The 27,343-nt window shown below is 36.3% G+C and overlaps 4 protein-coding genes across 4 annotated transcripts; 2 read left to right on the forward strand and 2 right to left on the reverse strand.

Annotated features, from left to right (window-relative positions):
* Positions 1-279: 279 nt before the first annotated feature.
* Positions 280-11,695, forward strand: LOC306843354 (uncharacterized protein). Its single transcript, XM_079374796.1, has 12 exons — positions 280-1,209; positions 4,194-4,901; positions 7,332-7,391; positions 7,471-7,523; positions 7,608-7,752; positions 7,893-8,257; positions 8,388-8,616; positions 8,817-8,934; positions 9,386-9,497; positions 9,647-9,758; positions 10,543-10,655; positions 10,968-11,695. The coding sequence occupies exons 1-12, from the start codon at positions 1,180-1,182 to the stop codon at positions 11,038-11,040; spliced, it is 2,118 nt and encodes a 705-aa protein (XP_079230922.1). The 5' UTR covers positions 280-1,179; the 3' UTR covers positions 11,041-11,695.
* A 1,128-nt stretch (positions 11,696-12,823) lies between these two features.
* Positions 12,824-13,663, forward strand: LOC306843008 (cholesterol 25-hydroxylase-like protein 1, member 1; the record flags this gene model as incomplete). Its single annotated transcript, XM_079374254.1, has 1 exon — positions 12,824-13,663. One exon carries the CDS (start codon positions 12,824-12,826, stop codon positions 13,661-13,663), a length of 840 nt encoding a protein of 279 aa, XP_079230380.1.
* A 2,673-nt stretch (positions 13,664-16,336) lies between these two features.
* Positions 16,337-21,430, reverse strand: LOC306842937 (protein KTI12 homolog). Its single transcript, XM_079374153.1, has 9 exons — positions 21,184-21,430; positions 20,835-20,886; positions 20,180-20,232; positions 19,875-19,930; positions 19,710-19,789; positions 18,511-18,670; positions 18,344-18,406; positions 18,113-18,181; positions 16,337-16,772 (listed from the first exon to the last, which is right to left on the reverse strand). Exons 1-9 carry the CDS (start codon positions 21,332-21,334, stop codon positions 16,629-16,631), a joined length of 828 nt encoding a protein of 275 aa, XP_079230279.1. The 5' UTR covers positions 21,335-21,430; the 3' UTR covers positions 16,337-16,628.
* A 2,546-nt stretch (positions 21,431-23,976) lies between these two features.
* LOC306843057 (signal peptidase complex catalytic subunit SEC11A) lies at positions 23,977-27,325 on the reverse strand. The gene is made up of 6 exons (XM_079374292.1): positions 26,907-27,325; positions 26,406-26,515; positions 25,404-25,553; positions 24,914-25,033; positions 24,442-24,499; positions 23,977-24,361 (listed from the first exon to the last, which is right to left on the reverse strand). The coding sequence occupies exons 1-6, from the start codon at positions 26,955-26,957 to the stop codon at positions 24,311-24,313; spliced, it is 540 nt and encodes a 179-aa protein (XP_079230418.1). The 5' UTR covers positions 26,958-27,325; the 3' UTR covers positions 23,977-24,310.
* Positions 27,326-27,343: the final 18 nt, after the last annotated feature.

Consider the following 27,343-nt stretch of genomic DNA (forward strand, 5'->3'; position numbering starts at 1 on the left):
GGGTGTATGTAGACATTAGTTATACAATGTAACACATATATTTATTTACATTCTAGGAGTAAAAGGAGTGTTTAAGACAGTTTGGATGTGAATTTATTGCTTGTCCGGATACGCGCTGTTGTCTTTCCACTCCGTGACGCAAGAGGGCGTCGAAGACGTCTACGTCAAACGATGCGAAAAGAATCAGCAAATAGAATGTGATTGAATGGGCGTGGCTTTGGCCCATACGTTGTCTCTAATTGGTCAGGTATGATTGGTCCAAATATGCAGTTCTTTCCTGTGTATTATGAAATCAATGAATATTAAAATGTCTCACTGATATTATTCCGAAGTAAATTATTTAATAATGAGACCAGGCAGGTGTAGCAATCGTGCCGTCTCTACACTCAGAGGAGGAGATGATGCTATTACAGGATAAAGTGCCGCTTTCTTCATCAGAGAGCTGCAGGCGCAACGAAAGAGAGAGAATAGTACAGTTCACAAAGAGAAAGAAAGAAATGTGGACGGTCGCGCATCAGACCCACACAGCAGCCAGTCTGGTACAGAAGAGCATCCGGCCCCATTCTGCCGCAAAACTACTCCTGTAAAGCAAAAGAGAGCCAGGCGTTCCTGTCGCTACTTCCTGTATCGATTTTGTGCAGTGTAGGACCGCTTTTGGCATCCACAGGACCAGCCTCATAGCCCGAGAGAGAAACGCACCTTTTCCAGAACCATGCGGAAGTGTAGCGCTATTGGTGTCACGTGGTGCGTGTTACTTTCCTCCGCGCTGGTCAGGTTGGACCAATTACAGCGCATCATGATTACATCGTAAAACTTTTTTAAAAAATCATTTAGTACAGGTAGCTTGAGCAGATTTTCATTTCTCTTTTTGGCATGCCAGGTACCAGTTAATAGATTAAAACGATTACACTTTTTGGTGTAGAAATGTCTCCAGTAATGCAAGAATCGTCTTGAGATTTGAAAGCGGATGAATTAAGAATTAGACTTTAAGAGCCAGCAAAGCGCCTCCTGGAGGAAGTAAGCGTCTGGTCTCGTAACATATCTCACGTATGCCTCCCAATCTTTGAAAGGCGCATGTTTATGCTAACATAAACGCAAACGTACTGAGGCAGAGCGACAGCAATAAGTACTGAAGTACTGAACAGTTTACAGTGACTACAAGGTGTGCTATCCGATCTAATGGAGTCAGAAAGTGCGGATGTGGTGCAGGTTAGTGGCGAACGTCTGTTTGGTGACATCCACCAGCAATTTTGATCAGAGTTCTAATTCAGAACATTGTCAGGTCCAGTCCACCTAAACGCACACATAAGTAAACCAAACCAACATGTTAACGTATTTTAAACAGTCGAACTTCAGGTTTAACAGGACTTCCGGATCCCACAGTGCGTGCTAGAAATGTCGATTCGTCAATGACTTGGGAGTCGACTCTTTTCAGTGATCAGTTGGATATTGTTAATTTAAGATGATTTTATTAATAAAGCATAGTTTAAAAACCAAGGTTGTAAAGGAGTTAGTACGTATCAGAATGTACATGAGTGACGAGAGGAAATTAACTTAGACTTCTTGAAATTCTGAATCAACTGAACCAGCTGCTTCGCAAAATGATTCACTGTTTCGAAATCATTTGAGCTCGAAACACCACAGGCTGGCGGCACCTGCTGTTCAAAACGGGGAAAATTCATAAAAAGTGAAATCTATTCAAGTTAATCTACAAATAGTCTATCTGTCTGTCTGTCTGTTTGTTTGTTTGTCTACCTTCCTACCTTTCTGTCTGTCTGTCTGTCTGTCTACCTACCTACCTACCTTTCTGTCTGTCTGTCTGTCTGTCTACCTACCTGTCTGTCTGTCTGTCTGCCTACCTGTCTGTCTGTCTGTCTGCCTACCTGTCTGTCTACCTACCTGTCTGCCTGCCTGCCTACCTACCTGTCTGTCTGACTGTTTACCTACCTGTCTGTCTACCTACCTGTCTATCTGTCTGCCTGTCTACCTACCTACCTACCTGTCTGTCTGTCTGTCTACCTACCTACCTGTCTGTCTACCTACCTGTCTGTCTGCCTACCTGTCTGTCTGTCTACCTACCTACCTGTCTGCCTGCCTGCCTACCTACCTACCTACCTGTCTGTCTGACTGTCTACCTACCTGTCTACCTACCTACCTGTCTGTCTGTCTGCCTGTCTACCTACCTACCTACCTGTCTGTCTGTCTGTCTGTCTACCTACCTGTCTGTCTGACTGTCTGTCTGTCTGTCTACCTGTCTGTCTGACTACCTGTCTGTCTGTCTACCTGTCTGTCTGACTACCTGTCTGACTGTCTACCTGTCTGTCTGACTACCTGTCTGACTGTCTACCTACCTGTCTGTCTGTCTGTCTGTCTACCTACCTACCTGTCTGTCTGTCTGTCTGTCTAAAGTGCTGGGCAATGATTAATCGCATCCAAAATGAAGGTTTTTGTTTATATAATGTGTGTGTGTGTGCACTGTGTACATTTATTATGTATGTAGAAAGACACATACAGTAATATATTTTGGAAGTCTACATCAAGATTTTTTACATCAGTACAAAAAGTTGTTAAAATAAAATATTAATCTCTCACACAAAAATATTAAATTTTATTTTAAATGACAAAAAACATTTCAATTAAGATATACATCATTAAATTCAACAAGTCTGGCTGTGCTTTATGGGTACATTTTTGTACTTTTTAAGCACACCCCTGTTCCCATTAAGCTCACATCATGTTTTATTAAAATGTATTCTTTATTTTAAGGAAAATTTGAAAACAATAATTGTAAAAATGTTTTTTTTGAAGGTACAAAGTCAATCACAAAAACAGATCACTAAAATCAAGCAACAAGGCTTTCAAGTCGATCGGTTATATATTCATAGTGAAGTGTCATCTAAGTACATTGTAGCATCTAGACTAGTCCACGTTCAGCTAAGTAACACATTCAAAAATCAAATAAAACAAACCAATAAAACATTTAATTCCTGAGGATGAACACCGAAACTAGCCTCATTATGAAACCTCTTTTTAAATGAATGTAAACTTATCTAGTCTCTTAAGGCTGGAATACACTACATGATTTTTGCCCCGATTTTAGATTTACAGTCTGGAAAAGTTGATGCTAGTTGCCAAAGGTTAGAGCCAGTCTGCAGATTTGAGTTGACAGAATTCATATGAAATCGATTAATTTAACTTAAAGTGACAAGCATCAGTATATATGTAAAGTCTGTTTATGAAGTATTTACATAGACGTTCAATGTGGAAGAGCTTAAAGAGAGCACTCTGAGCTTAACTGGAGCAGCAACAATTTTTATTACATTTCATGTAACATTTATTAAAATGACAGGATTTTGCTAAATAAATAGTCTAGGTCATGTATTAAGTTCATATATATTTTAATATGAACAACTATTATTAACAATATCTATGAAATTATACTTATTGATGTCACACTGAAGCTGTGTGATTTTCATAGCCATGTACCCTTTAAGCTCACCTTAAAATAATATGAAATTACAGCACTGTAAAACCACAGACCGGCTTTATTAGGATGTTATGTTATGGTCAAATTAGCAAAAGGTTTTGGTCAGCAAAATGGTCAGTTGTCTGTTGTCAAAAGAATCACAGCTTGCACAGAAGTCACTTTCAAACCAGCAGTTTTCTGTTGGTCAACGCTGCAAATTTGCATGAACATGCACCTGATGCACCTTTAGAGAGTTTTAAAAGCTATCAAATCTGTATTGTGAAGGTTTACTGAAACAAACTGTCTAAAAGACAGACTTTTAGTCAGTAGTAGTACATGCTTGTGAGTGTGTTCAATGTTCACTTTTATGTAATAGCATGTTTACAGGGAAACCCGTGGTACTTTAAGGTACAATGTAACATTAATCATGTAAATCAGGTTTTAGGCTAATATTTTCAGCAGATTATTATAGTGGCTCTATACACAAATACACTAGTGTTTTATTGTTGAACGATTACAAAAAAAAATTGTGGGAACATGGTTTTAAGAGACAAGGGCCTCGTTAAATTATCCACAGTTAGGATTTAAACACAAAAGAAGACATTTTTGTGTGAAGTATCGCTTTTAAAAAACGCTGCATCAAACATTGAAATTGCATGTTGTTCATGTGAGGACGTTGTCTTATATAACAGTGTTATATATCAGGCTGTTTTATTTTATTTCACAGTCATTGGCTCCTGGGGATGAACCAGCCTCTTCATCCGTGTCAGCTGACACTGAAAATGACAATTTAAGCCAAAATGCTGAGATTAGCAGTAAGGACACTTCACAGAAGTCCGGTCAGGTGCAGCAATTGTGTCGCTTCTACTCTCAGGGCAGGCGATGCTACTATGGGAAAAGGTGCCGCTTTCTTCATCAAATAGCTGCAAGTGCACAGAAAGACGAAGAGAACGGTACAACTCTCAAAGTGAAAGAAGGAAATTTGGATGGTCACCCATTAAACTCACTGCAGCAGATGAGTGAAAACAGACAGTCTGGTACAGAGGAGCGTCCGCCTTCATCCAGCCACAGAACTGCACCTGTGAAGCAAGAGAGAGCCAGACGACCCTGCCGCTACTTCCTGTCTGGGTTTTGTGCAATGGAGGACCGGTGTCGCTTCTTGCATCCACAGCAATTTCCACCCGTGGAGGACCAGCCTCACGGCCCAAAAGAGAGGAGCAGCTTCAGGCCTTCTGCTCCGGCCAGACGACCAGTTAAAAGTCAAGAGCAGGTCAAACTGCCTGATCTCACTGATGAGGTTTGCAAGCAGCTGAGAGCCACTGAGATCGCTCAGCTCACGAAGAGATTTCCAAAAGACAAACTCATTGTGCAGGAGCGAGAAGATGGACAGCTGACCTACTACAGAGTCACGGTTCAATCCACAGATCCTGACTGGGTAAACACTTATTATATGGACCAGGGGTGTCCAAAGCTGTTCCTGGAGTGCCACTTTCTTGCAGAATTTCTCTCAAACCTTAATTAAACACACTCGAACCAGCAAATTAAGGTCTTCAGACTTACTAGAAAAATCCAGGCAAATGTGTTGGAGATGGTTGGAGCTAAACTCTATGAGACACTTGGCCCTCCAGGATTGGACACCCCTGGTATAGACCACACAGTGTATTAATGTACAAAGTAGCAACCAAAGACCAAACATATGCCAAATGGTAAAGTTCTTGCTAGTATTAATAGGAATTAGAGAGCACTGACATGTTTGCCAATCCTTAATACCAGTAGCATACAGCTGATTGAACAAAACTGAATGAAACATTAAGAATGGATTACTTTCATGTAATGCTTGTTTGCATAACTCATTCAAATGTACTGAATATTACGCAAGTCTGAATGGACTTCAAAGTAGATCAAAGTATATATTTTATGTTCTGTAATCATTTTTAAAGATTTTCAGTTATAAATGCTGAAGATTTTAGTGATGACTGCAAAAAAATCTAATTTGCCATCATAGTAGAAAATAAATTTTAATAATAATAATAGTAATAATACAAATGCATTTAATTTAATGGCGCCTTTCTAAACACCCAAAGTCACATTATAGCAAGCAAAATGGTAAAAAATGAGTAACATTAGACAGATCCTGCCAGCACTACAACATTCAACAGCACAACTGCATACATGCATCATAAATACAGTAGAGGCTTAATAAGAGCAAGTTATAAAAAAGCTTGGGTAAAGAGATGAATCTTAAGACAAGATTTAAAAGTATGCAGACTGTCACTGTTGTGTATATCGGGGGGAGAGAGTTGCATAAGCGAGGGGCCACATAACTAAAAGTTCTTGCTCTCATGGTGCTTAAAGCGTATATGCAGCGACACAAGAGAAATCGAGAGTGAAGACCTGAGAGTGTGTGAAGGAGTATAGATAAGGAGAAGGTCAGTAAGGTACGGTGGAGCAAGGTTGTGAAGTGCCATAAATGTGAGAAGCAAAATTTTAAAATCGATGCGATATTTCACTGGTATCCAGTGTAGACATTGGAGAACTGGAGAATTGTGCAGAATGACACACAGACTCCTGACCTACTGAGAAGGACAAATTGCATTATGATCGATATCCACTGAAAAACAATCACAGTTAGTCAGAGTAGATTTTGTACCAATGAGAAATTCACAGAATTTTAGAAAGTTGGCTAAAAGCCAGTCTTGAATTTCAGCTAAACATCTGGTCAAGAAAGGTGGAGGAAAAGAGCTAGAGGGTTTGAAAGACAGGTAGAGCTGGGTGTCATCAGCATAGCAGTGAAAATGGATACCATATTTCCTGAAAATATGGCCAAGAGTGAGTAAATAGATGATGAATAGCTGTGGATCCAAAACAGAACCCTGAGGGACACCAGTGGTAAATGTAGATGTCTTGATCGAAATTTTTAAAATTTGAATTAATTACAACCAGGACAGGAGGTGCCAGTGATGCTTATGCAAGATGGTATCAAAGGCCGCATTCAGGTCGAGAAGGACAAGTATTGTTGATAAAACAGAATCAGCTGCCAATAACAGATCATTAGTAATTTAACAATAGCAGACTCTGTACTATGGTAGGGATGAAAGCCGGATTGAAATTGCTGAAAAAAATTATTATGGAAGAGATTATTACGAACATTTTTTCCAAGATTTTAGAAATAAATTGCAAATTAGAAATTTAATTTAATAAACTTGTAATTTTCTAAATTTAATGAGTCAGCCCCCGATTTCTTATGCTATAGGGGTAATAATAGCAGTTTTAAGAAAGGAAGGTACAGAGCAAGAAGGGGGGGGGGGGGGGGGGGGGGGTAAATAGTTGTGAGAATAGTGGGAATATAGTTGTACACTTAGAAAACAGTTGTTTGAAATTATATATATATATATATATATATATATATTAGTGCTGTCAAATGATTAATTGCGATTAATCGCATCCAAAATAAAAAAAATTGTTTATATACTATATGTTTGTGTACTGTGTATATTTATTATGTATATATAAAAACACACTCATACATGTATATATTTAAGAAAAATATGCTATGTTTATATATTAAATATATTAATATATATTATAAATATATACATGTAAATATTTTCTAAATATAGACTGTATGTGTGTGTATTTATATATACACAGTACACAGAGATATATTATGTAAATAAAAAACTTTTATTTTGGATGCGATTAATCGTTTGACAGCACTAATATATATATATATTATATAAAAATGTAATTATTCCAAACTTTTGCTGGCATGCTGGATACAATTATGTTACAATTATACTGATGATGTCAACATGACATGAACTACAGTAGTTTCGTAGATATCATTGTTTTTTCTGTTTTGCAGCCATTTGATCTTAATGAAGTGGACATCATGGTCAGCTTTCCTGAGCGTTACCCTCAAGAGGTGTGTATGTTTGAAATGTTTTAAATTTGATGTTAAAACATATGCTATGTTTTTGCTAATGAAAGCTAACGTATCATAGGTTTTCACTGTGGATATCCCTGAAGACCAGGACTTGCCATCAGTCATGGGGCGGTGAGAAGAACTGTTGCTGATTATACACATGCAAATGTGAACTGAAATCAGTAAGTGTATATATTTTATGCTGTGTGAATGCAGACATGTGCAGAAGGCCTCAGAAGAATGGCTGAAGGCTAAACATGCCACTAATCAGCTGATGGGAAGAGTCGAGCTACTCTTTAGGCCATACTTGCGTTGGCTGGACCGTAGTATGGAGAAACTCTTCACTGAGGGAGCCAGGCAGGTGAGACTCACACTTACCTGAGAATATAAGTCAGCCAATCAGATTAGAGCTTGTCCAATCAAATTTGTGTAAAGTATGCATCAGATGGTCAGTGAATGGACTAGATGTAGTATCAGTTACTCTCGAATCTCTCTTCTCAGTTGAAGAAAGATGTTGACCTAGAGAAGGCTGGAATACAGTTTGTCCCCTATGAGCAAATCAAGGTCACCGTTTTTAAGAGCACATCCAGGAAATCGGAAACTCCTGAGCGTATAGTGTCACTCACTGTGGCTTCAAGGGAGGAGGGAGCGGAAGAAGAGCGAGATGAAGCTGGAGTAGAGAATAAGGAGGAAGAGGATGAGACCGCTTTCGGTAGTGATGGAGAAGAAAGCAGCCAGAAGGTGGAGAACATAAAAACAAGAGAGCGACGGAGAGGCACTGAAATCAAACTGCTGGGTCTGAAGCTGGGAGAACAAATAGCTACTGTGGCAGCTAAACAGATCTCAGTGTCCCTGAAGTGCAGCAGGTGAATTTACTAAACTAAAACTAAAACATTTCATTATGATTATTTATCATACTTATTTCTTTAGAGGACTGATTTATCATAAAATGCCCTCAGGCAAGAGTGCAAAGTAACCATGTGCCCCTCCTTGTAGGTGTAAAGTTGATTCTGACCTGACCCTGACGGGGCGTCTGACCTGTACTGCTCAGTGTGAAAATTGTCAAGCAGGGATCAGGGCTGCCTTCAGACCGAGTATGCTGCACCACTACAGTGATGTTTTGGGTTACCTGGACCTTAACGCAATTGCACCTGTTGATCTGGTACTGAAGGACTCTGTGTTCAGTGTGGGTTGCCTTAACTGCAACAAGGAGGACACAATTCAGGTCTGATGAAGATTTACTGGAGATGACAATTGGCATTATACTTCAGATATATTATGATTTAACACATTACTTTGACAGCCATACAATTTGACACTGTCAGATAACCACATCTCATCAGCAATATGTTTTTCTGGAGGATTTAAAGAATGGAAATGCTTATGATATTATTGTCAATTGTTCTCTCTCGCTTTTTTCTCTAGAATCTGACATATGGGCAAAACTGGGAGCAAAACTGCCAACATTGTCATACCAAACTCAGCATTTTTGTGGAGGCGACCCGTTTCCAGTTCATTCAGCCAGAGCCCAGAAATCAGACAGGTCTGAAACCTGTCCTATATCCTCACTGATTCTGTCCAGTTGTTAATTCTTGTGCACTGATGTCCTAGAGTTAGTCTCGCTGTGAGGGATTATTTACCGCCAGCATCAGGTCTCCCACTGAAGCTTAGCGAGGTTAAGTCTGGTCAGATGAGGATGGGAGACCCCCTGGTACAACAAAGGTTGCTGTTGTAATTACATGTTAGTACAGTCAGCAAAGTGGGGGTCCTGTTGCCCCATATAGGGAAAAAGCCACAGTTATTTAGCTTTAGATTGAAGTCCTGACTCTCTGTGGTCATTAAAAGTCCTGAGGTATCTCTCATATCTCCACAGTTATCTGGCATGTTCTGGTGCCTTGAGGTTAAGGAGATTCCCGACCCTCTCTGTAAAGTGAATTTAGTGTGAAAAGCGGCATATAAATGTAACAAATTATTGTTATTTACTGAATTTACAGGTGCATCTGCCCAATATACTCGACGCTACAGAGACCCTGCGGTTCAGCAAGGGAAACCTCTACCCGATAAAGGAGCCTGCAGGCATTTCAGACAAAGTCACCGGTGGCTAAGGTAACTACCAGGAACATTGTCTGAGTCTGTAAGAGGTTTATTTTGTAGCAGAAAGCTTTGTGTATCGCCACGTCCTCTTGTTTGACCTATAAAGTGCCCTTGGCTCATATTTAGGGCAGCCGTCTTGTATTAACTGTCTCTTCTGATAGATTTCCATGCTGTGGTCGGGTGTACCCATGTGACGTGTGCCATGATGAACATCAGGACCACCTGATGGAGCTGGCCACCAGAATGATCTGCGGCTATTGTGCCAAAGAACAGGTCAGCAGGAGAAAAGCTGTCCGGCTGACTGGATGAGGATTATTTTCACCTTAAACCCCCTTAACCCAGATATTGCATTGAAATTAGAGGCAAATTAGACTGGTTTTGTGCTTGTTTAAACCTGTGGTTTTTGGAAATATTACAACACTGTGACTGCAACAAAAAGGATTTGACCCATATTTTGCCAAGACAAACAAGAACGCAGGACATTGGTTCCCAAAACTAGGAGTCAGCAAAGGGTTTTTTCTGGTTTTGCTTCAGGATCTAGGTTTTCCATTGGACATCGAATGATGACACCGTACCAAATTAATGTACTTTTCTTAAAGTATTTAGAATCTAAAACATTTAGAATTAAATAATTTTCCTATTGAACTGAATTGAATATGAAAATATTTTTAATTCTAAATGTTTAAAAAAAAAACAAATCGCTTTGATTCTAAATATTTATAATTTCAGTGATTTCAAGAAAATAATTTACCCCATAAACAAAGTGGTTGGCACAAACTGTTTATGCTTCATGTGAACCTCCATTTGATGTAATGAGAATGAGACATATTGTGCAAACTGTCTGTTCCAAATGATTTTGCACCAAAATATTAGTGGCCTTTGACATTAACAAAAAAAAATATAGGAATGATTGCATTTTGCATTTCCATGTAGTATTGTTTTTGCAATACTTTATCTGAACACATCTTTTGGGTCTTAACTCACCAGTTGAGAACCACTGGTTTCTAATATACTTAGAACTTTTGACTTGTCTTATTGTTTTATTTTCTTCTTCTAGCCATACAACAATGGTAAACCATGCATTAGTTGTGGAGGTATGATGACAAGAGAGGCCTTCACAAGCCACTGGGAGGGCGGACAGGGCTGTAGAAACAAGATAAAGATGAGCAGGTATGTGCTGATTTCCCTATACTTTATAAACCCTGTGGCAGTGAAATATAGCGTAGTATAACATTTACCTTCTGTTATATATGTTGCAATGCCATATATTTTGTTTGATCAATACCTTATGTACAGTGTCACATTTAACCTTAAACTAATAGTTGTTGACAAGCCTAGGATATAGTAGGTTATTTTATTTTTTATTTTTTTTGCACCCATGTGTTCTAAACAAATTGGCCTGATCATGTTTTTTTTTTTTGTCTCTGAACTGTATATGAACTTATCATTTATTATTGTTAATTATCTTATTTTTCTATACAGGAACGACCGGCAAAAATACGCCAATACATGTAAAACGGTGCCAAAGAAAAATAATAAAGAAAAAAGTAATTAAAGATACCAGAGGATCTTATTTTCAGCCAATCATATGATACATGGCCAGGTACTTAAACATGTTTAAGTCATCAAATCACATTTTTAGATTTTCTTTTCAAATGATTTCACAAAAAAATTCTTGCCATGGACGATGAATTTGAAATAAAATACATTCGACAACATGCATATATTCAGCATAACATGGAAACTGTTCACACTTTTTGTACATCTCCTCTCTTTTTGTTTGCTAGTAGAAAAAAAAAACACATTACATGTGCATATATTCAATACATATTTGGTTTTAGATTGCTTACGAATACCTGAAAGGATGCTAATCAAGTCATTTAGACTTCAGAAGTTTGCTAAAGGTTACAATCATTATGATGTGAGATTTTTTTTTTTTACTTAGTCACTGGACATCATCTCTCTCTTTCATTATTATAATTTTTTTTTTCAAAATGCAACCAAGTCAAATTATGGATACTTGTATCCAAAATGTAGTAGTGCAATAACCAAAATATGGAATGCAAAATATTATGTGTATTTTCTATGATTGCAATTGAAATAAAATTGTACAAAAAAATGTTTTGTTGTTGTTATAATTAATATGGAATGGGATATGTAAAATACAGTTGTAGTCATAAGTTTACACACCCTTGAATCTTCAAAATGTTAATAAATAAAAAAAATACTGATATAACAATGTTGGTCTTGGTGGACTAGATCTGCTACAAACACTGCTGCTGCTTTGAACATGTAAGATATGTTACTGTTGTATGAATGGGCATACATAAATTCCATAGAAGATCTAGAAAGGTGGAGCTGGGGGAGGTGGAGGGTTTCAGCGGACCTCATATTGTCCAAAAGACAACATAATAAATGAGTTTACACAAATGACCCAGTTCAAAAGGTTTACTGATTCTTTGAAACAGAATGATTGGTGTAAATTGTCTTCTGGATCATAGACTGTCCTTATTAGGTTATTGTTAATAGCGCAAGTTATATTCAAGCTACTATTTATACTTGCATGATTTTTTAAAATTCATATTTATTCGGTTGTACCAAAGCTGTAGATTCAATAAAGTGGGGAGATTATATATTGTACTGCCCTGAATAAGCTATTTTCACATGAAAGATGTTTACATATACTTCACAAGACAAATTAACTGAATTTACACAATGGTCCAGTTCAAAACTTTACACACTCTTGATTCTTTGAACTGTTTTATTATTTTGTCTTCTGGGTAGTAGAAGGTCCTTGCCATGTTATTGGTAATAGGTAAAGTTACATTTGAACTATTATATAAATCTAAATGCATTTTTGGTTATTATTGGATTATTTGGTTGTATCAAAGCAGGAGAATTGGTGGAAAAAGTTATTTTTTCATCTGGATAGTTGAAGGTCCTTGCAAGGTTTTTGGTGAGTTACATGTAAACGTCTAAGTTAACCTTTTTTATTTATTATTTCTATTTGGTTGTACCAGCTGTAGATTCAGAAAAAATGGACAGAAATGATCCATTCAATAACCCAAACATTAAAGAGACTGAGAGACTTGGGTTTTTGGGAAAGCTTTTCTTTTGCACCAGGATTTGAAGGAAGTAATCCAGCATAACATTTTTTTTTTACTAGCGGTCTTGTTTCATGTCTTGGAAAGGTCGGGTTGGGGGGTATTGGCTGAGAAAACCGAAGAGAAATTGCCCTATCATGGCTTGATAGGAGGTCCAAGTCTGGCTCAGCAGTATAAATAGGGCTGGGCTATTCCAATCAGCATTCACTTGCATTTGCTCAATCTAGCAGCAGGATGTGGAACATCAGTGAAGTTGCTCTTCGGCTCCCAACCTCCACGGCTTCTGACCGTATTCTTCAGCCCCTGTGGGACTACCTGTTGTTCCGGCACTACACCCTGGTCTCGTCTCCATTCTTCCCAGTGCTGCTCGCCTTCTCCTGCTATTTCATCTTCAGCGTCCCCTTCGCCATCCTGGATGTCTTGGGAGAGAGAGCTCCTCTCTTTGAGTACAAGATCCAAAAGCAGCGCCGTCCCACTGTCGGCATGATGCTGAGGACTCTGGGAACGGCGGTGTACAATCATCTAGTGTTTGTGCTTCCAGCTGTGTTGATAACCAATGTAGTGATGCCTGTGCCTCCATTTCCAGCACTTGCTCCAACAGTATGGGAACTGATCTCCGGCACGTTGGGTGTTTTGCTCATCTTTGACACCCAGTACTTCTGCTGGCACTTGGTGCACCACAAAAACACTCACCTGTACAGATGGGTCCACGCCATCCATCACGATTACATCTCACCGTTCTCTTGGTCCACCCAGCACCTCAGCGCTGTGGAGTTGATGACGGTGGGCTTCTGGAGCAACATCAATCCCATCTTGCTCAAGTGCCATCCTCTGACCATATGGACTCTCTCTGTTTTCAGCATTTGGATGTCTGTGGAAGACCATATTGGCTATGACCTGCCTTATTCGCCTGGCCACCTGGTTCCTTTTGGGCTTCTTGGAGGAGCGATGGCCCATGATATACATCACCAGAAACCCAGCAGCAACTTTGCACCTTTCTTTAGTCACTGGGACAGACTCTTTGGCACTGCCATAACAGTGAAACCGACTAAGAAAATTGATGACAAGAAGTAGACGGCTTCTTCTGTTTTAAACCTTTAATCTGTGTAAATATAAAGCATTTCAATTATTGTATAAATATTGTATTTTTCTATTCTTGTATTATTGTCTGCATTCTATATGGTTAAATGAATAAAGAACATTTCTGTATATTTTATTGTGCATGTCTTGCAGTGAAGTTTCAGAAGATTAAATATGCAGTCCATTTTTCTTATAAAAAATAATCTGTTGCCCTATACAGTACATAAGCCACACATTTTACATTTAAACATTTTATCCAAAGCGAATTATAACAATATTGGTAATGTACAATGTCAGGTTTATTAGACAACTAGATTCGGAATCATGCTAGCAAAGAAGAGAAATGTAGAAAATAAATGTTTTTTTTTAAGCACATATAGCAAAATCTCTAAATCTGACATTTATTCCAATAACCAGCAGCCAGAAGGTGGTAGCACATAACAACCCTTGTCTTCACATTAGTTACAACCAATGGTCTTATATTTTACAGCTGTACAGTACTTATGTAAAACAACATAATATCTGGTAACTAACCCGATTACTAAGCCAGTAAGGTTTAAAGAGAAGGGCAGTTTCAATACCCCAAAATCTAGGGTTTTCCTCCAAATCACTACCAAGAGTTTAAATACAGATTAAAAGGTCAAATATTTCTCTACAGGATATGAATTTAGACAGTATTTCCTTGCAAATCTCTTTGAAATTGGGATAAATAAATAAATACAAAGTAAGACTTGTACAATGTGTAAACACTGAATTGCTTTTAGAGAAAAGTTGCTCTAACTGTGCAAGAGAGAAATTTCATGATAGAATGTTTTGTAAAGTTTCATAGCCTAATGAATCAACAGCATTTCATCAAACTGTTGATTACATAATGTTTATTTTGTTTAGTGTGGATTAATGTGCCACTAGATCTTTACAGGAAAAGAGTAAAGAAAACGTAAATATGCAAAGACTTCAAATTAGACTTAAAATTTAAATAATATGCACCATGCACCGTTCAAAAGTTTGGGGTCAGTAAGATGCTCGGCTGCATTTGATGAACAAAAATGCAACAACAACAACAAAAAAAAACTGTGAAATTGTAAAATATTATTCAAATTTAAAGTGCCCCTATTATGGGATATGAAAGGTTCATATTTTGGTTTCGGGAGTCCCCAACAACAGGCTGACATGCATGTAAGGTCAAAAAACACTTTCATTTTCATAATTTTTTTACCTTATTTGCTCAGCGACTCCCAAACGATTCGTTCAACGATTAATTTTTTCCAAATCCCTCCTTTGCATGACGCTAATCTGCGGTGATTGGTTGATTTCATTTAAAGCAGCGTTTGTGAGTTTTTACCGCTCCAAAAGCGGCACCTAGTGGCAAAGAATGAATTTGCATTTTCATTCAGACCAACGCGAAAATCCATGTTTTGCCATGTTTGCGCGCGCAACATGAAACGGCTTGGGATTCGTTTTAAAGCGACTCATTTCAATGATTTAGAATCGACTCTTTCTTTTAAGAGACAATAAATTTATACACGGTGCACTTCAGATTTAAAATTTTGCGGGATGTTTTCATTCACTTAGAGTTGTGCACACTGCATGAAAAGTAAATCCATAATAGGGACACTTTAAAACAACTATTTTTCTTTTATAATGTATTTCTCCAGCAGCTATCTATCACTCTGCAGCTCTCGCCTGGTAACAATGAGCAATTATTATTTTATGTCACATTCCTGATGGCAAAGCTGCATTTTCAGAATCATTACTTCAGTGTCACATGATCCTTCATTCTTATATGCTGATTTAGTGCTTAAGAAACATTTCTTATCAGTTTTGAAAACAGTTGTGCTGCTTAATATTTTTGAGGAAAATTGTGGGATTCTTTGGTGAATGGAATGTTCAAAAGAACTTCATTTATTTGAAATAGCTTTAGCATTATAAATGTTTTTACTCTTACTTTTGAATAATTTAATGCATCCTTGCTGAATAATAAAAAAAAATTATTACAATGAACCTTTGAACTGTTAGTTCAAGATCTCTCAACTAGACCTAGATCTCTCAACTCATATCCTACAACTAATATTTCTGTATTAGTTATTAGGTTTTTATAAAATAGCAGCTTGTTATGTGTATATAATCCCACTGAGAACACATCACAAATTCTGCCGTATAGTTTTGAGTGATGTTTTTAACCAGTAACTAACCAAATTGTGTATATTTTGAATGTGGACTCACAAAAGACTGTAGACTATATAAATCTGTATAAATCTTATATAAATAAAACGCCTGGCAATAGATGTAACCAACATGAACCTATGTTGCTATATTCACCATGCAAACAAGTCTGAGAGGTCATGACAGAAGTCATTGGAGTGCATGTTTTCTTCAAATTATCTTACATCGGATTATAATTTTGTACATAAACAGCTGGCCTGATTCACTAACGGAAGAGTCAATATGGCTCTCCAAACGTTTACATTTGCCCAGAGGCATAAACAAAAGACTTGCATGAAAAACACTAATTGTCAGCGTCTCAATGAGTTTTATGATTCATTTTATCAGCTCTTCCACATCTGAAGCATGACAACATCTGTACGTATGCAATAATGACTTCAATCAAACCTTAACGCTCATTTCAAGGTCTGTGAACCACTAAAGACAAACATCCAGACTACAGGTGAACACTTCCCAGCATGTTTATTGTGACTGAAGAAAATGAGGAGAAAAGAGAACATAACCTCTGAATAAAGTGAACTGTTTTATCTTTAGGGTTGGTAGGTGACAAGTTTTCCTCCTATTTTATCACTTCGCTAGTTGACATAAATATCAAAGATCACACACATCAAAGAATAGAAATAGAAAGACATTAAAAGATTTCACATTTTATTGCACTCAATACATTGTTAAAATGCTTGAAACTTGAAAGCAAATATGACTAAGAACTACAAAAACTAAAAAGAAACAACACCTGTTAGTGCATACTCTTATTAAGATACTGCACAAACATATTGGCAATCTGTCCAATGTTCTCTGTCGGATGCATCTTGGTGTAACTGATGAACTGACGTCTGAGTTTCCTCAACTCCACCATGTTAAGACTTCTTGTGAGTTCAATGTATTGAAGAAGTTAAGAAAACTGGGTAGGTACAATAATGCACATTGCATTAGCAGTGTGTGTGTGTGTGTGTGTGTGGGGGGGGGGGTTGTATTCAGCAAGGACACATTGAATTGAGTGACGTAAATACATTTACAATATATATATAAAAAAAAGATATTTCAAATAAAAACTGTTCTTTTGAACTTTCTAGTCACCCAAGAATCCTGAAAAAAAGTATTTGTAGTAAAAAATACCACAAAAATATTAATCTGCTTTCAACTGATAATTGAGCGTCAAATCAGCACTTTAAAATGTGACACTAAAGTAATGGCTTCTAAACATTAAACTTAGAAATTTTTAAGTTAAAAAAACTTAAAAATTACAATCCACAACTCATTACAAACTACAAAACAAAAATTGTAGTTAGTAATGTAATCTATTAGATTACATTATGTAATGTATTCTAACTACTTTTTGATTACTATACAATTCCATTCTTTGTTATCAACATGAAATGTATTAAACATTAAACTACGCCAGGGTTCTTCAAACTTGGGTTCACTAATAATTAATTACATTCAGAGCATTTTAAAATGTTACATAATCTAATTGAGCATTTAATGTTTGGAATCCAGATTACATGTAATCAGTTACTACCCCGCTCTGGCCATCACAGGACAAAATTACGTATTTATATGGAAATAAAATAAAATAAATTTCACAATATTACTGTTTTTACTGTATTTCCGATCAATTAAATGCAACCTTGGTGAGCATAATAGAATTTGTTCAAAAACAAAAATCTTACTATAACCTCTTACAAAACTTTTGAATGGTAGAATATGCTGGAAACCTAGTTGCAAGACAACAAAGAATGAGTATAAATGAATTTCTAATAATATTCCATTTGAATCATGTATTATTTCAAAGCGCCACCTGCACTGGTCCATCTCTGTACGTGTCTAAATGCTAAAGCATTTACGAACGGCCAGCAAACTGCAACTGCATCAGAAAGAAATGTCATTCTTTGATGTTTGTGTATTCATTACATTCATATATAGGTCCAACTGGACCTGTTTATTACTACAACACATCTTCATTTAACATTAAACGGATCAACTTTCTGACAGGAAGCTGCAGTCGAGCTTATTAAAATTCCAGACTTGATCATGGTTTCATGTTGTAAGCATTTCTAATGCTTTGCCTGTGTATGGCAGGACATTTCTGTGTTCTCACAGTGAGATATATATAAAATAGCCATGATGGGGGGCTCAGCAAAGCAAGACAACAACCCCCCCCCCCCCCAAAAAAAAAGAAAGAAAGAAATTCAAAGCTAAACATGCTAGAATAAAGGATATCTTCTCCGTGGCTCCAGGAATGGAAATGAGATCTCCAGGGACGCTGGTCTTCTGTGACTCAAGAACAGCCTGAGACATAAAACAACCCATATGACGACACATGCTATTGATACTGATGGTCTATGCAAATGCAAACTATAAACACTCACCTGTAGGCAATGAGACAGAAAGAATGACTTTGAATGCTTTCTATTTTTATACCAGAACACCTAAAAGTGATGGAAATCGTACCATTAGGACATCTTGAGTAACTTTGTCCAACTCGTACAGAAAGTTTGTGGATGAGAGCGGTTGCTGTAAAAAGGCAAAGAGAAACAGGTTCTAATATCCATTCAAGGACAATAAAAATACATAATGCTGCTATATACTCATGCATAATGCATTACTAGCACTCTTACGCTCTGTGTGGACTGATTAGGTGGTGGTGCTTTTCGTTTGAAAAGCGCATCGCAGATGGCTTCAAATGGAAGCGAGTCCTCTTGTTGAATAGTAAAGAGTGGACTATCCCATCTATTCCTTGAATCAGGGGCTTCAAAACGCAGTATTAGTGCATCCAGACTGTTGTTTAAAAGAACAGAAGAGATTATTCAATTTAGACATATTTAGCATATTTATTTTATAACATTTTGAACTTTTGAAAATAGACTACCATTTAAAAGTTTGGGGGCTAGTAAGATTTTTTCATTTTGTCTCGTGTGTTCAACAAGGCTGCATGTATTAGAGAAATAAGTAGTAAAAACAATTATTCATTTTTCACCTATCGTGAAATATTACAATTCAGAATAACTTTTCCATTGTAATATATTTTAAAATGTTTTTTTTTTTTTTCCTGTGATAGATAACATCAGATTTCAGCAATGGATTTGGTGAGATTTGTTCTAGAAACATTGATTATTATCAATGCTGAAAACAGTTGAGTTGCCTTTTTTCTTTCTTATACATTTGTTCAGGATTCTTTTATAAAAGTTAATTAAACAGAATTTATTTTAAATAGCAATCTTTGTAACATATCAGACACTTTTGATTAATTTAATGCAGACAAATTTTACTTTTTTTATAAAAAAAAAAATAAAAAAAACTTTGAATGGTAATGTACACTTAATATCAAAAACACACAACTAGAGGAATAGTTAACCAAAAAATTAGCTTTAAATTGACACCATCTTTCTGGATTGCTAGCACACAGGCCATCTTTCATCTAAAAAGATTTGGAGAACTTAGCATTACATCTCTTGCTCACCAATGGATCCTCTGCAGTGAATGGGTGCCGTCAGAATGAGAGTCCAAACAGCTAATAAAACATCACAATAATCCACAAGTTATCATCACAAATTCAGTCGATCAATTAATGTCTTGTGAAGCAAAATGCTGCATGTTTCTGGAAACAAATCCATCTTTATCTGCTGTTTAGACACTCATACTGACGGCACCCATTCACTGCAGATGATCCATTGGTGAGCAAGTGATGTAATGCTGAGCTTCTCCAAATCTGTTCAGATGAAGAAAAATTCCTCTACATGAGAGTGAATACATTTTCAGTAAACTGTCACTATTCCTTTAATATAACTAAACCTGAAACAAAGCAAGAAATGCTTACATATCCTGTGTGTACTGAGAATCAGCCTCTCTGCCTTTATTCCATTCTGAGCTCACGTCAGTTGATGTCAAACAGTACACCTGCATGGGTTATAGAGTTATATGAACTAGTACATATAAAAATAGTTTGAAATGTGTTCGAGATGAGTTTTAGGAGCTCACATACCAAGCAATGGGGTGTTTGTGTATGTTTGATAAGACAGAACAGCTCATATCTGTAGCCTAGAAATGAAACAAAATTAGTCCTCAATCTAATGCCAGACTGAAATCTAGAGTACAACAGCAGCTGTCAGACCAAGCTCTGTTATTATAATGCTGAAATCTGTCACTCAACACAACACTTTAAGAAATGTGTTGTACTCTTGTACAGGATCAATCACTTCTAAAGGTCAAATAAAACTAAACATATAACACTATATTAATATAAAAGGCAAAGATGTATTCATTTTAACAGAGTGAACAGTGATTTACCTTTAATATAATTCAAGGAATCAAGAATCACAACGTCGTCTTTATTTACTTTCCTATATACAAAGAGAGACTAATTATTTCAATCAAAAGTAGCTCAGTGCATAATTACAATTAGTATACAATTATAATTATACAAATGTATTATTAAAAAAATTATACACTTTTATATAACAAATCTAATCATTGGTGCACAATTAATCCCAGCAGGACCTGTAGCAACCTGTTTTGTCTTCATTTTTCTACAACACGTGGCATTTCAACTTTAGACCAAACTGTATATTTGCACATGAACCTTAATTATTTTCTTGGAATCCATAATGTTAAAAATGTAAACAAGATTAGACTTCCTTTCTTTATTACAGAGCTGGTGCTTTTTAGTGCAAAATCAAAAAATACATAATAGGAATATTTTGTTCTGGACAAATGCATTAATTCATAAATCCTAAAATGTTTCGATATTCATGACTCAAAAAAACAACAACATGAATACGTTGTACATACAATTATAAGACTTTGACACGTTTTAAGTTAGATCGTCTTTTTATTATCTTGAACATCCTTATTTGCCATTAACCATTGTCTTTCTTATGTTTGAGTCTGATTCTTTCACATCTTTAAATGACAGCAGAGATATTTTAAGAGAAATAATAATCACCTCTCCACTTCAGCTCTCAGTGCTCCTCTCAGATTCTTCTCTTGCTGTGAATCTGTAGTCAAAATATTGCACTTAGATTCAGATCAATCACAATGAACTGGAAGTATACATTTTTTAAATGTCAAATTTAAAAGTCTGACAAACCAGTTTATACTATACACAGGTGACCAGCAATCATCTTCTCAGGCAGGTTTAAGAGCTTTGGATAGCGCTCGTGCAATACTGTGTTTCAGACTAGGGATGTGTTTCTCAGTAAGATGGACCCTTGGCTTCATTATTGTCCAGACACACACATATATATCAGTGTCTTTAAACCGCGATGCATCATGAACTTCCAGCAGCTTCTCACCTGCATATACAGAGTTCTTGTCAATTCCTTGATCTTCATCTCCGACTATATGAACCTTTCTTTCAGTATTTTGCGTGAAGTATTCTTTCAGTTCATGAGCTCGTCGGGTTTTACCACTGCACGGGTAACCACTCATTACTATTAAAGGCATTTTAACACTATAGTTTGGATGACGGGTGGAAATTCATACTTTTTTCCTAAACTGCATGGGAGATTTTCTTCTTCGCGCTCATGTAGTGTGCTGTATGGTCAATGTATTGCTGCCCTCTACAGGTCAGTGGTCAGAAGGTAAAATGTTGTAATTAAACTGTTTTGAGTTTCCAAAGGTGGGTAAATCATTTAACGGAGATGGGTAAACATATGACCTGCTACTATGTTTTCAGGTTTATTATTGAACATCTAAATGCTTTATCTATTGGCTGTCTCTTTAAGAGAAAATGCTGAGATTTGCAAAATAACCTATGAAAAATACTATTTATTTGTGGGCCCATCCTACATTAGCTGAAAGGAACAATTTTATGAACTGACTTTTCGGAGATATATCAGTAAATAGCCTTGCCGTTTATTAAAACGGTACATTTTACTAGTATGTGTCTTATTTATATTTCATGAATGCAGCATCCATAAATGTACACAAACCCACACATTAAACACTCATTTTATTACAGCTATTATGACTTAAACCTCACAATTGTACATTTATTTATTTGTTGAGATTGCTTACAAGGATATCTCCCTAAATACACACACACACACACACACACACACACACACACACACAGAGTTGCTTTTTAATGTATATCCATGTTAGAAATAATTGTAATACTACTAAATTAATAATAATAAACATTTTGTTCGCAGTGTGCATGACATTTTAATTGTGCATGATGTTGATTTTAATAATATTTTACCACAAAGTGCCCATTGTACCTAACCTAACATTACTATTCAAGAACAGTTTTAAAGATGATCAAGATCTGGATGATAAAAAAAAGAGCATTTCTTACCTCAGTGTACAAATGCTCCAAAGCCCTACATGATTCGGGGAAATCTCAGTGCAAACCCAAAGGGAGGATAAGCTGCTCTCTGTGGGAGCTTTTATACCATAATTAGCATATGATCCTTCAAATGTTGTTTGTTAGTTTCTATGAGATGTCTGCTCAGTCATATATAGCTCATTTGAAAGAAAAATAATAATAAAATCTTAGGTGCAATCGGCATAATTCCAATTTAGTAAAATGAGACTGGCTTGCAGTTTCATATTTGTAAAAAAAAAAAAAAAAAAAAAAAACCTTACCTAACACATTCATTCATTCATTCATCAATCCATCCACCCATTCATTATATATTACAGCAGTTGAATGAATAATACATATTTAGTTATTTAATAAACATATCTACCAAACATTAAAAGCAGACACACATACAGATTTTCTACACAACTGTAAGGTTGTCAAAATAAAATTGTATTACAATTATATTAACAGCGTTGTCACTAGAGGTTCCTTTTTTCAATGTAGTTTTTCAAAAGCTTTACCATGAAGTCCGTATCCTGAAAAAATTAATGCATAAAATGAATAATCACAAAAGCATAAATGTACTTTTTACTTTTTAACTATGTACATTTGGTTGACCAATTCTGTAAATAGCTCTAATCACCTGATTATTAACATCTCGAGTCCTCTTTGGATCTTCAAGCTGAGCAAATCTGAGCACCTCCTGAGAGATCAGCTCCCTCAAATCCTCTGAACTGCCCGATTCTCCCAAAATATTCCTGGGAGGTTTTGAGGAGAATGGAGAGTCCTGGAACTGGCTGTTTGAAATGCTCTTCTTGCCCATGAAATGACCTGCAAGAAGACCATAAATGATGCTGGGAAACGGATTTAGTAGTTGTACTCTAACTGCATAAGCACTAAATACAAGATTAAATGAAAACATACCTGTCGCCCAGAGATTCCCACGTGGATGCACTTTAATTTTGGAAACTTTATTTCGCAGCTCTGTTAAATCGAGACTGACCGCGGTGCTTAACGATATGTTAAAAAGCATAATGAAAGCAAATAGTCTATATTTGCAATGTACATCTTCAGAACTCACAGCCATCTTCTCAAGTAACTGCAGGTGGATTCCTCTGTTCAGATTGAACTGGTCGCGAGCGCTCTTCGTTCTTCTGCAGGCGGTATTTATATTACCAGAGTGGGGTGTGTGGGGTGGGATGCCAAACGCCTTTGAGGTCAGTTTTAGTCACTGAACTCACATAACGACAGCTAACGCTTAGTCTGCATGAATGAGGATGGGAAACACTATGTGACGTGCGTTGGCTGTGCGCATGCAATTGAATTGAATTAATAAAATGGAAAAACGTTCTGAGGCGTTGCGAATTCATAAAGATTACATTTCTAGTTATAATCGCAAGTATGACTATGTCATAAACACAGGATAGTTCTGAGGAACTATATATGATTTTTAAAAAATAGAAACATCTAGTTCATATGAATCGTAGGTTAAAGATGATCTGTACTTATAATGCTTGAATAAAACATAAGCTGCATATTTATAAGAAATGTATTATGCATCTTATATTTAATCTGAATGCATTTATGATATACATCTGGCTGCAGTATGAAGACTGTATTCACTGTAAACATGATTTTGCAAAGTTGCAAATAAAACAAAGCCTACTGTTTACAATAAAATACTATTTCAGTTTTTCTACTTCAAATTTCTTCGTTATTTGTGGAATTTTATAATATAATAAAATAAAACATTTTCATAAGAAATTAAGAGAATAAACGAGAATTAATTAATTTATCAAGCAACACACTTTTAAATTTGGCTCAACATTTTTATTCAATACAAAATTTAGCCTTTAAGAAAGTTAAATCTTGACATATGGTGCAAGTACAACTGTAAAGTCAGATCAAACAAAAACTGAATTTGGTATGACATGGAAAATGAACGAACACAAATTCTTCCAGTAGTTCTTGTGTATGCACTGTCATAACAGAGCAAATGATAATTTGACCTTTGTCTATAAGAGCAAGTGCAGGATGTTTACAAAAAAAAACACCATAAAAACTGGTCACAAGAGGGATGTGTTCCCCGACGGCGTTACTCTTGAAATTCTTCATTCTCGGTGTACCAAAACAAACAGCCCGAGCAAACACAGTACAGCATACTGTCAGGGAACAAAGAACAAGTGTTAGAACAACTGCAATGTAACAACTTATCATCATTTAAACACGATACATTACATACCTTAAATTTGGGGTAGTCATTCATCAAAATTGTGACAATTCCAATGTAAGGCACAAACCTGTCATAGAGGAAGAGTGATTAGAAATACGGTGATGTGCAAAGCAAAGTATGACATGCAACAAATAGAAACTAGTACTAGAGCGCAACAATTGGCTTCTGGAAGTAAAACTACCTCCATAAGGAAATTGTTTTTTAACAATAACTTTTAAAGGCCTTTAAAGGATCATCTGTTGTGAGCTTTTTGTCCGATTTTCAAATACGTTTTTGCTAGTTGGTAATGTTGTGATTCAACTTGCAACTGCTTGGTTTGGTTCATGGCTTATAATATTTTAACAAAGACTTTTTTTAAATCTCTATGGGAAAAAATTAAAGAAAAAAACCTTCCAGATCCAACACAGCTGAAAAATTCAGGCACGAAAGCACACTTAACTAGATCAGATTTGTTTGCTTAAAGGTGACTAGGGATTCTTACCCTCTTGCTCTTCCCACCACGTCTTTCTTCTCCAACCAGTGCTGTCCCTGCTTGTAAAGGCCTCTGTCATCCACAGAATTATTGTCACCTTTCGTCAAGAACTTGATATCACCGTTTTCTCTGAAATCGTTAGGGATCGATGTTATTGGAAAGAACAAAGACAGGCAGTATGATAAGAAAATCTTACTGCTAATACATACTGCCCCAACCCTGATAATCACACCTCTATCCTGATAGCCCCGCCCCCAAATTCACAAACATGCTATATAGCACAGGCATCTCCCCTATCATAATTGGACACGCCCCTTACTGGTGATTAGCTAGAAGTGTGTTTTGATGCTCAGTCCGATCCAATTTCAACAGTGTTTCTCAGAAATTGCTTAGTGCACCTTTAATATTTTCAGCCCAAGCTATGGTGAAAATGTATTGCATGAACACTCTCTCATTCAGGAAAACGTGCATTGTGATCTTGTAAGTATACTGTACTTACTTTTCATGAATTTTTAGGACCCTGTGTACAATGGGAATTTCTCGTCCCTCGATCCTGAACACAACAATCTCTCCCACTCTGATTGGATCTTCAACACGATTTGTGAGAAAGAGAAGGTCTCCTCTGTGAAATGCAGGCTCCATGCTTCCACTACAATAATAATGACATTAATAATTAGTGCTGGGCAACAATTTATTTTATGTATACACACATACAGTATATATTTTGAAAATATGTACATGTATTTACATGTATATATTTATATTGATATAATTTATATATATATATATATATATATATATATATATATATATATATATATATATATATATATTATATAAACATTTTTTTATTAAATATAATTAAATGTGTGTGTATTTATATATACATATTTTTATGTACACAAATACTTATTTTGGATGTGCAGTATTTAAATCATATCTGTCTTTGATCATATGCCTCAATTAACTTTCAAATATCCCAGTGGGTTTTATATTTGGCTTCCTAACAAAAAGCTGGTTTTAAGAAATATATATAAAAAATAAGATTCCTAAACCAATTTCAAAATCAAAAGTCACTCACATTTTAAGCAAAGCCCATAAAAATTAGGGCCCAATGTTAAAATGATGGACGGTGTTTTATCTGTATTTTCAATTATGCATGGCATTATGTTGTATTTTAATTTAAGGAAATATCCATACATTTAACAGATAATGTCCTGGAAGCAACCAGAACTTTTTCTGTTTTCAGTGCACCAATCCATAAAACATCGTCAGGGTTTCCATAGATTTGCATTTGCTTTTCCAGTTTGTTTTGTGATTACTGGATAAGGGCGCTCGCTTCTTCATTCTGACCTGCCCAGCTTCTACAGTTAAAATGAGCTTTAATGGTTCTGTAAATAAAAGTACACTACAACAGTCCTGGAAATCACTCAAGTTAATTTAACAATGGGAACACAGCATGTAAAAGATAAAGCATGCTGCAAAAATATGACCATATTACCTGAGAACAACCACAATCGGGCTTTCACTCCCAGTTACAACCATCAAGCCTTTCCAGATCATCAAGGCTGAAGATACAATCATCCCAAAATTCAGCACCTGATAGTAAAGCTGAAAAACACGAGATGCAAAACATCAGATGGCTCAAAACATCATTTCCTTTGGCTCCCAGTTCGATTAGATTTCCTAGCGAAAGTATGTTGTTGATTGATGGATATTTAAGATCTCTTGCAGGGCAACGGCTTAAAGTGAAAGACACGTTACTGTAATATAGAAGAGCACAGAATAGCAGCTGTTGTAAAAAGCCGCCTTCCTTTTTTCACACCTACTTAACAACTAAATATGTAATCATTTACAGCATATTTAATCTCTACAACTCGCAATAAAGAGAATTAATAGAGCACTAATATGTATAAATCGTTAAAGCCACTTCCATCCAAGCTGACGTGTAGTAAGCAGAGGAAGCGTCGAGCTAACGTTAACTGGCTAAATAAACACACACCTGCCGCTTATTCATTCGCCGGACATCGTCGAGAAAGTCTAATGACAACATTTTGTCTGTCTATTGAATATGTATGACAAAAGTCAATTAGAATAATTGCAAAATTGAGATTTTGTTGAAAACGTTTCGCCGCCACTGCTGTAACGCTAGCTAGCGGATACGCGGCGACTCTTCTGGGTTCCTTACTTCCGGTAAGAAGAGGAAGAATAAACCTATGAAAGGTGATAGGTTGTCGTTTCTTTTTAAAAATTGTAAGAGCTGCGTGTATGGAATAGATGGCTCTTGTATTGTAATAATTTTGGTAATTCTGTTCAACAAACTAATTACAATATTATGACTTTTCTTGTAATAGTCGTTCCGTAAACAAGTGAACACAACAAAACATTCCCTGCTAGTGAGGCATGTTATCAGAAAAGGTCTGTCAGTGTGTTAAATGG

Source organism: Barbus barbus (assembly GCF_936440315.1).
Source record: "Barbus barbus genome assembly, chromosome: 23".
In the NCBI taxonomy this organism is placed as follows: domain Eukaryota; kingdom Metazoa; phylum Chordata; class Actinopteri; order Cypriniformes; family Cyprinidae; genus Barbus; species Barbus barbus.

Excerpts from the sequence above, each read along its gene's own strand:
- LOC306843354 (XM_079374796.1), top strand. The coding sequence starts at position 1,180 with ATGGAGTCAGAAAGTGCGGATGTGGTGCAG. Across the intron at positions 8,935-9,385 it reads AGAGCCCAGAAATCAGACAG|GTGCATCTGCCCAATATACT; the intron begins GTCTGAAACCTG and ends CTGAATTTACAG. Across the intron at positions 9,498-9,646 it reads CAAAGTCACCGGTGGCTAAG|ATTTCCATGCTGTGGTCGGG; the intron begins GTAACTACCAGG and ends CTCTTCTGATAG.
- LOC306842937 (XM_079374153.1), bottom strand. The coding sequence starts at position 21,334 with ATGCCTTTAATAGTAATGAGTGGTTACCCGTGCAGTGGTAAAACCCGA. Across the intron at positions 20,887-21,183 it reads CAAGAACTCTGTATATGCAG|ATTCACAGCAAGAGAAGAAT; the intron begins GTGAGAAGCTGC and ends TTTTGACTACAG. Across the intron at positions 16,773-18,112 it reads TTCCTGGAGCCACGGAGAAG|ATTGAACTCACAAGAAGTCT; the intron begins ATATCCTTTATT and ends CTTCTTCAATAC.
- LOC306843057 (XM_079374292.1), bottom strand. The coding sequence starts at position 26,957 with ATGTTGTCATTAGACTTTCTCGACGATGTCCGGCGAATGAATAAGCGG. Across the intron at positions 26,516-26,906 it reads GGCGAATGAATAAGCGGCAG|CTTTACTATCAGGTGCTGAA; the intron begins GTGTGTGTTTAT and ends CGTGTTTTTCAG. Across the intron at positions 24,500-24,913 it reads GTGGTGGGAAGAGCAAGAGG|GTTTGTGCCTTACATTGGAA; the intron begins GTAAGAATCCCT and ends CCTCTATGACAG.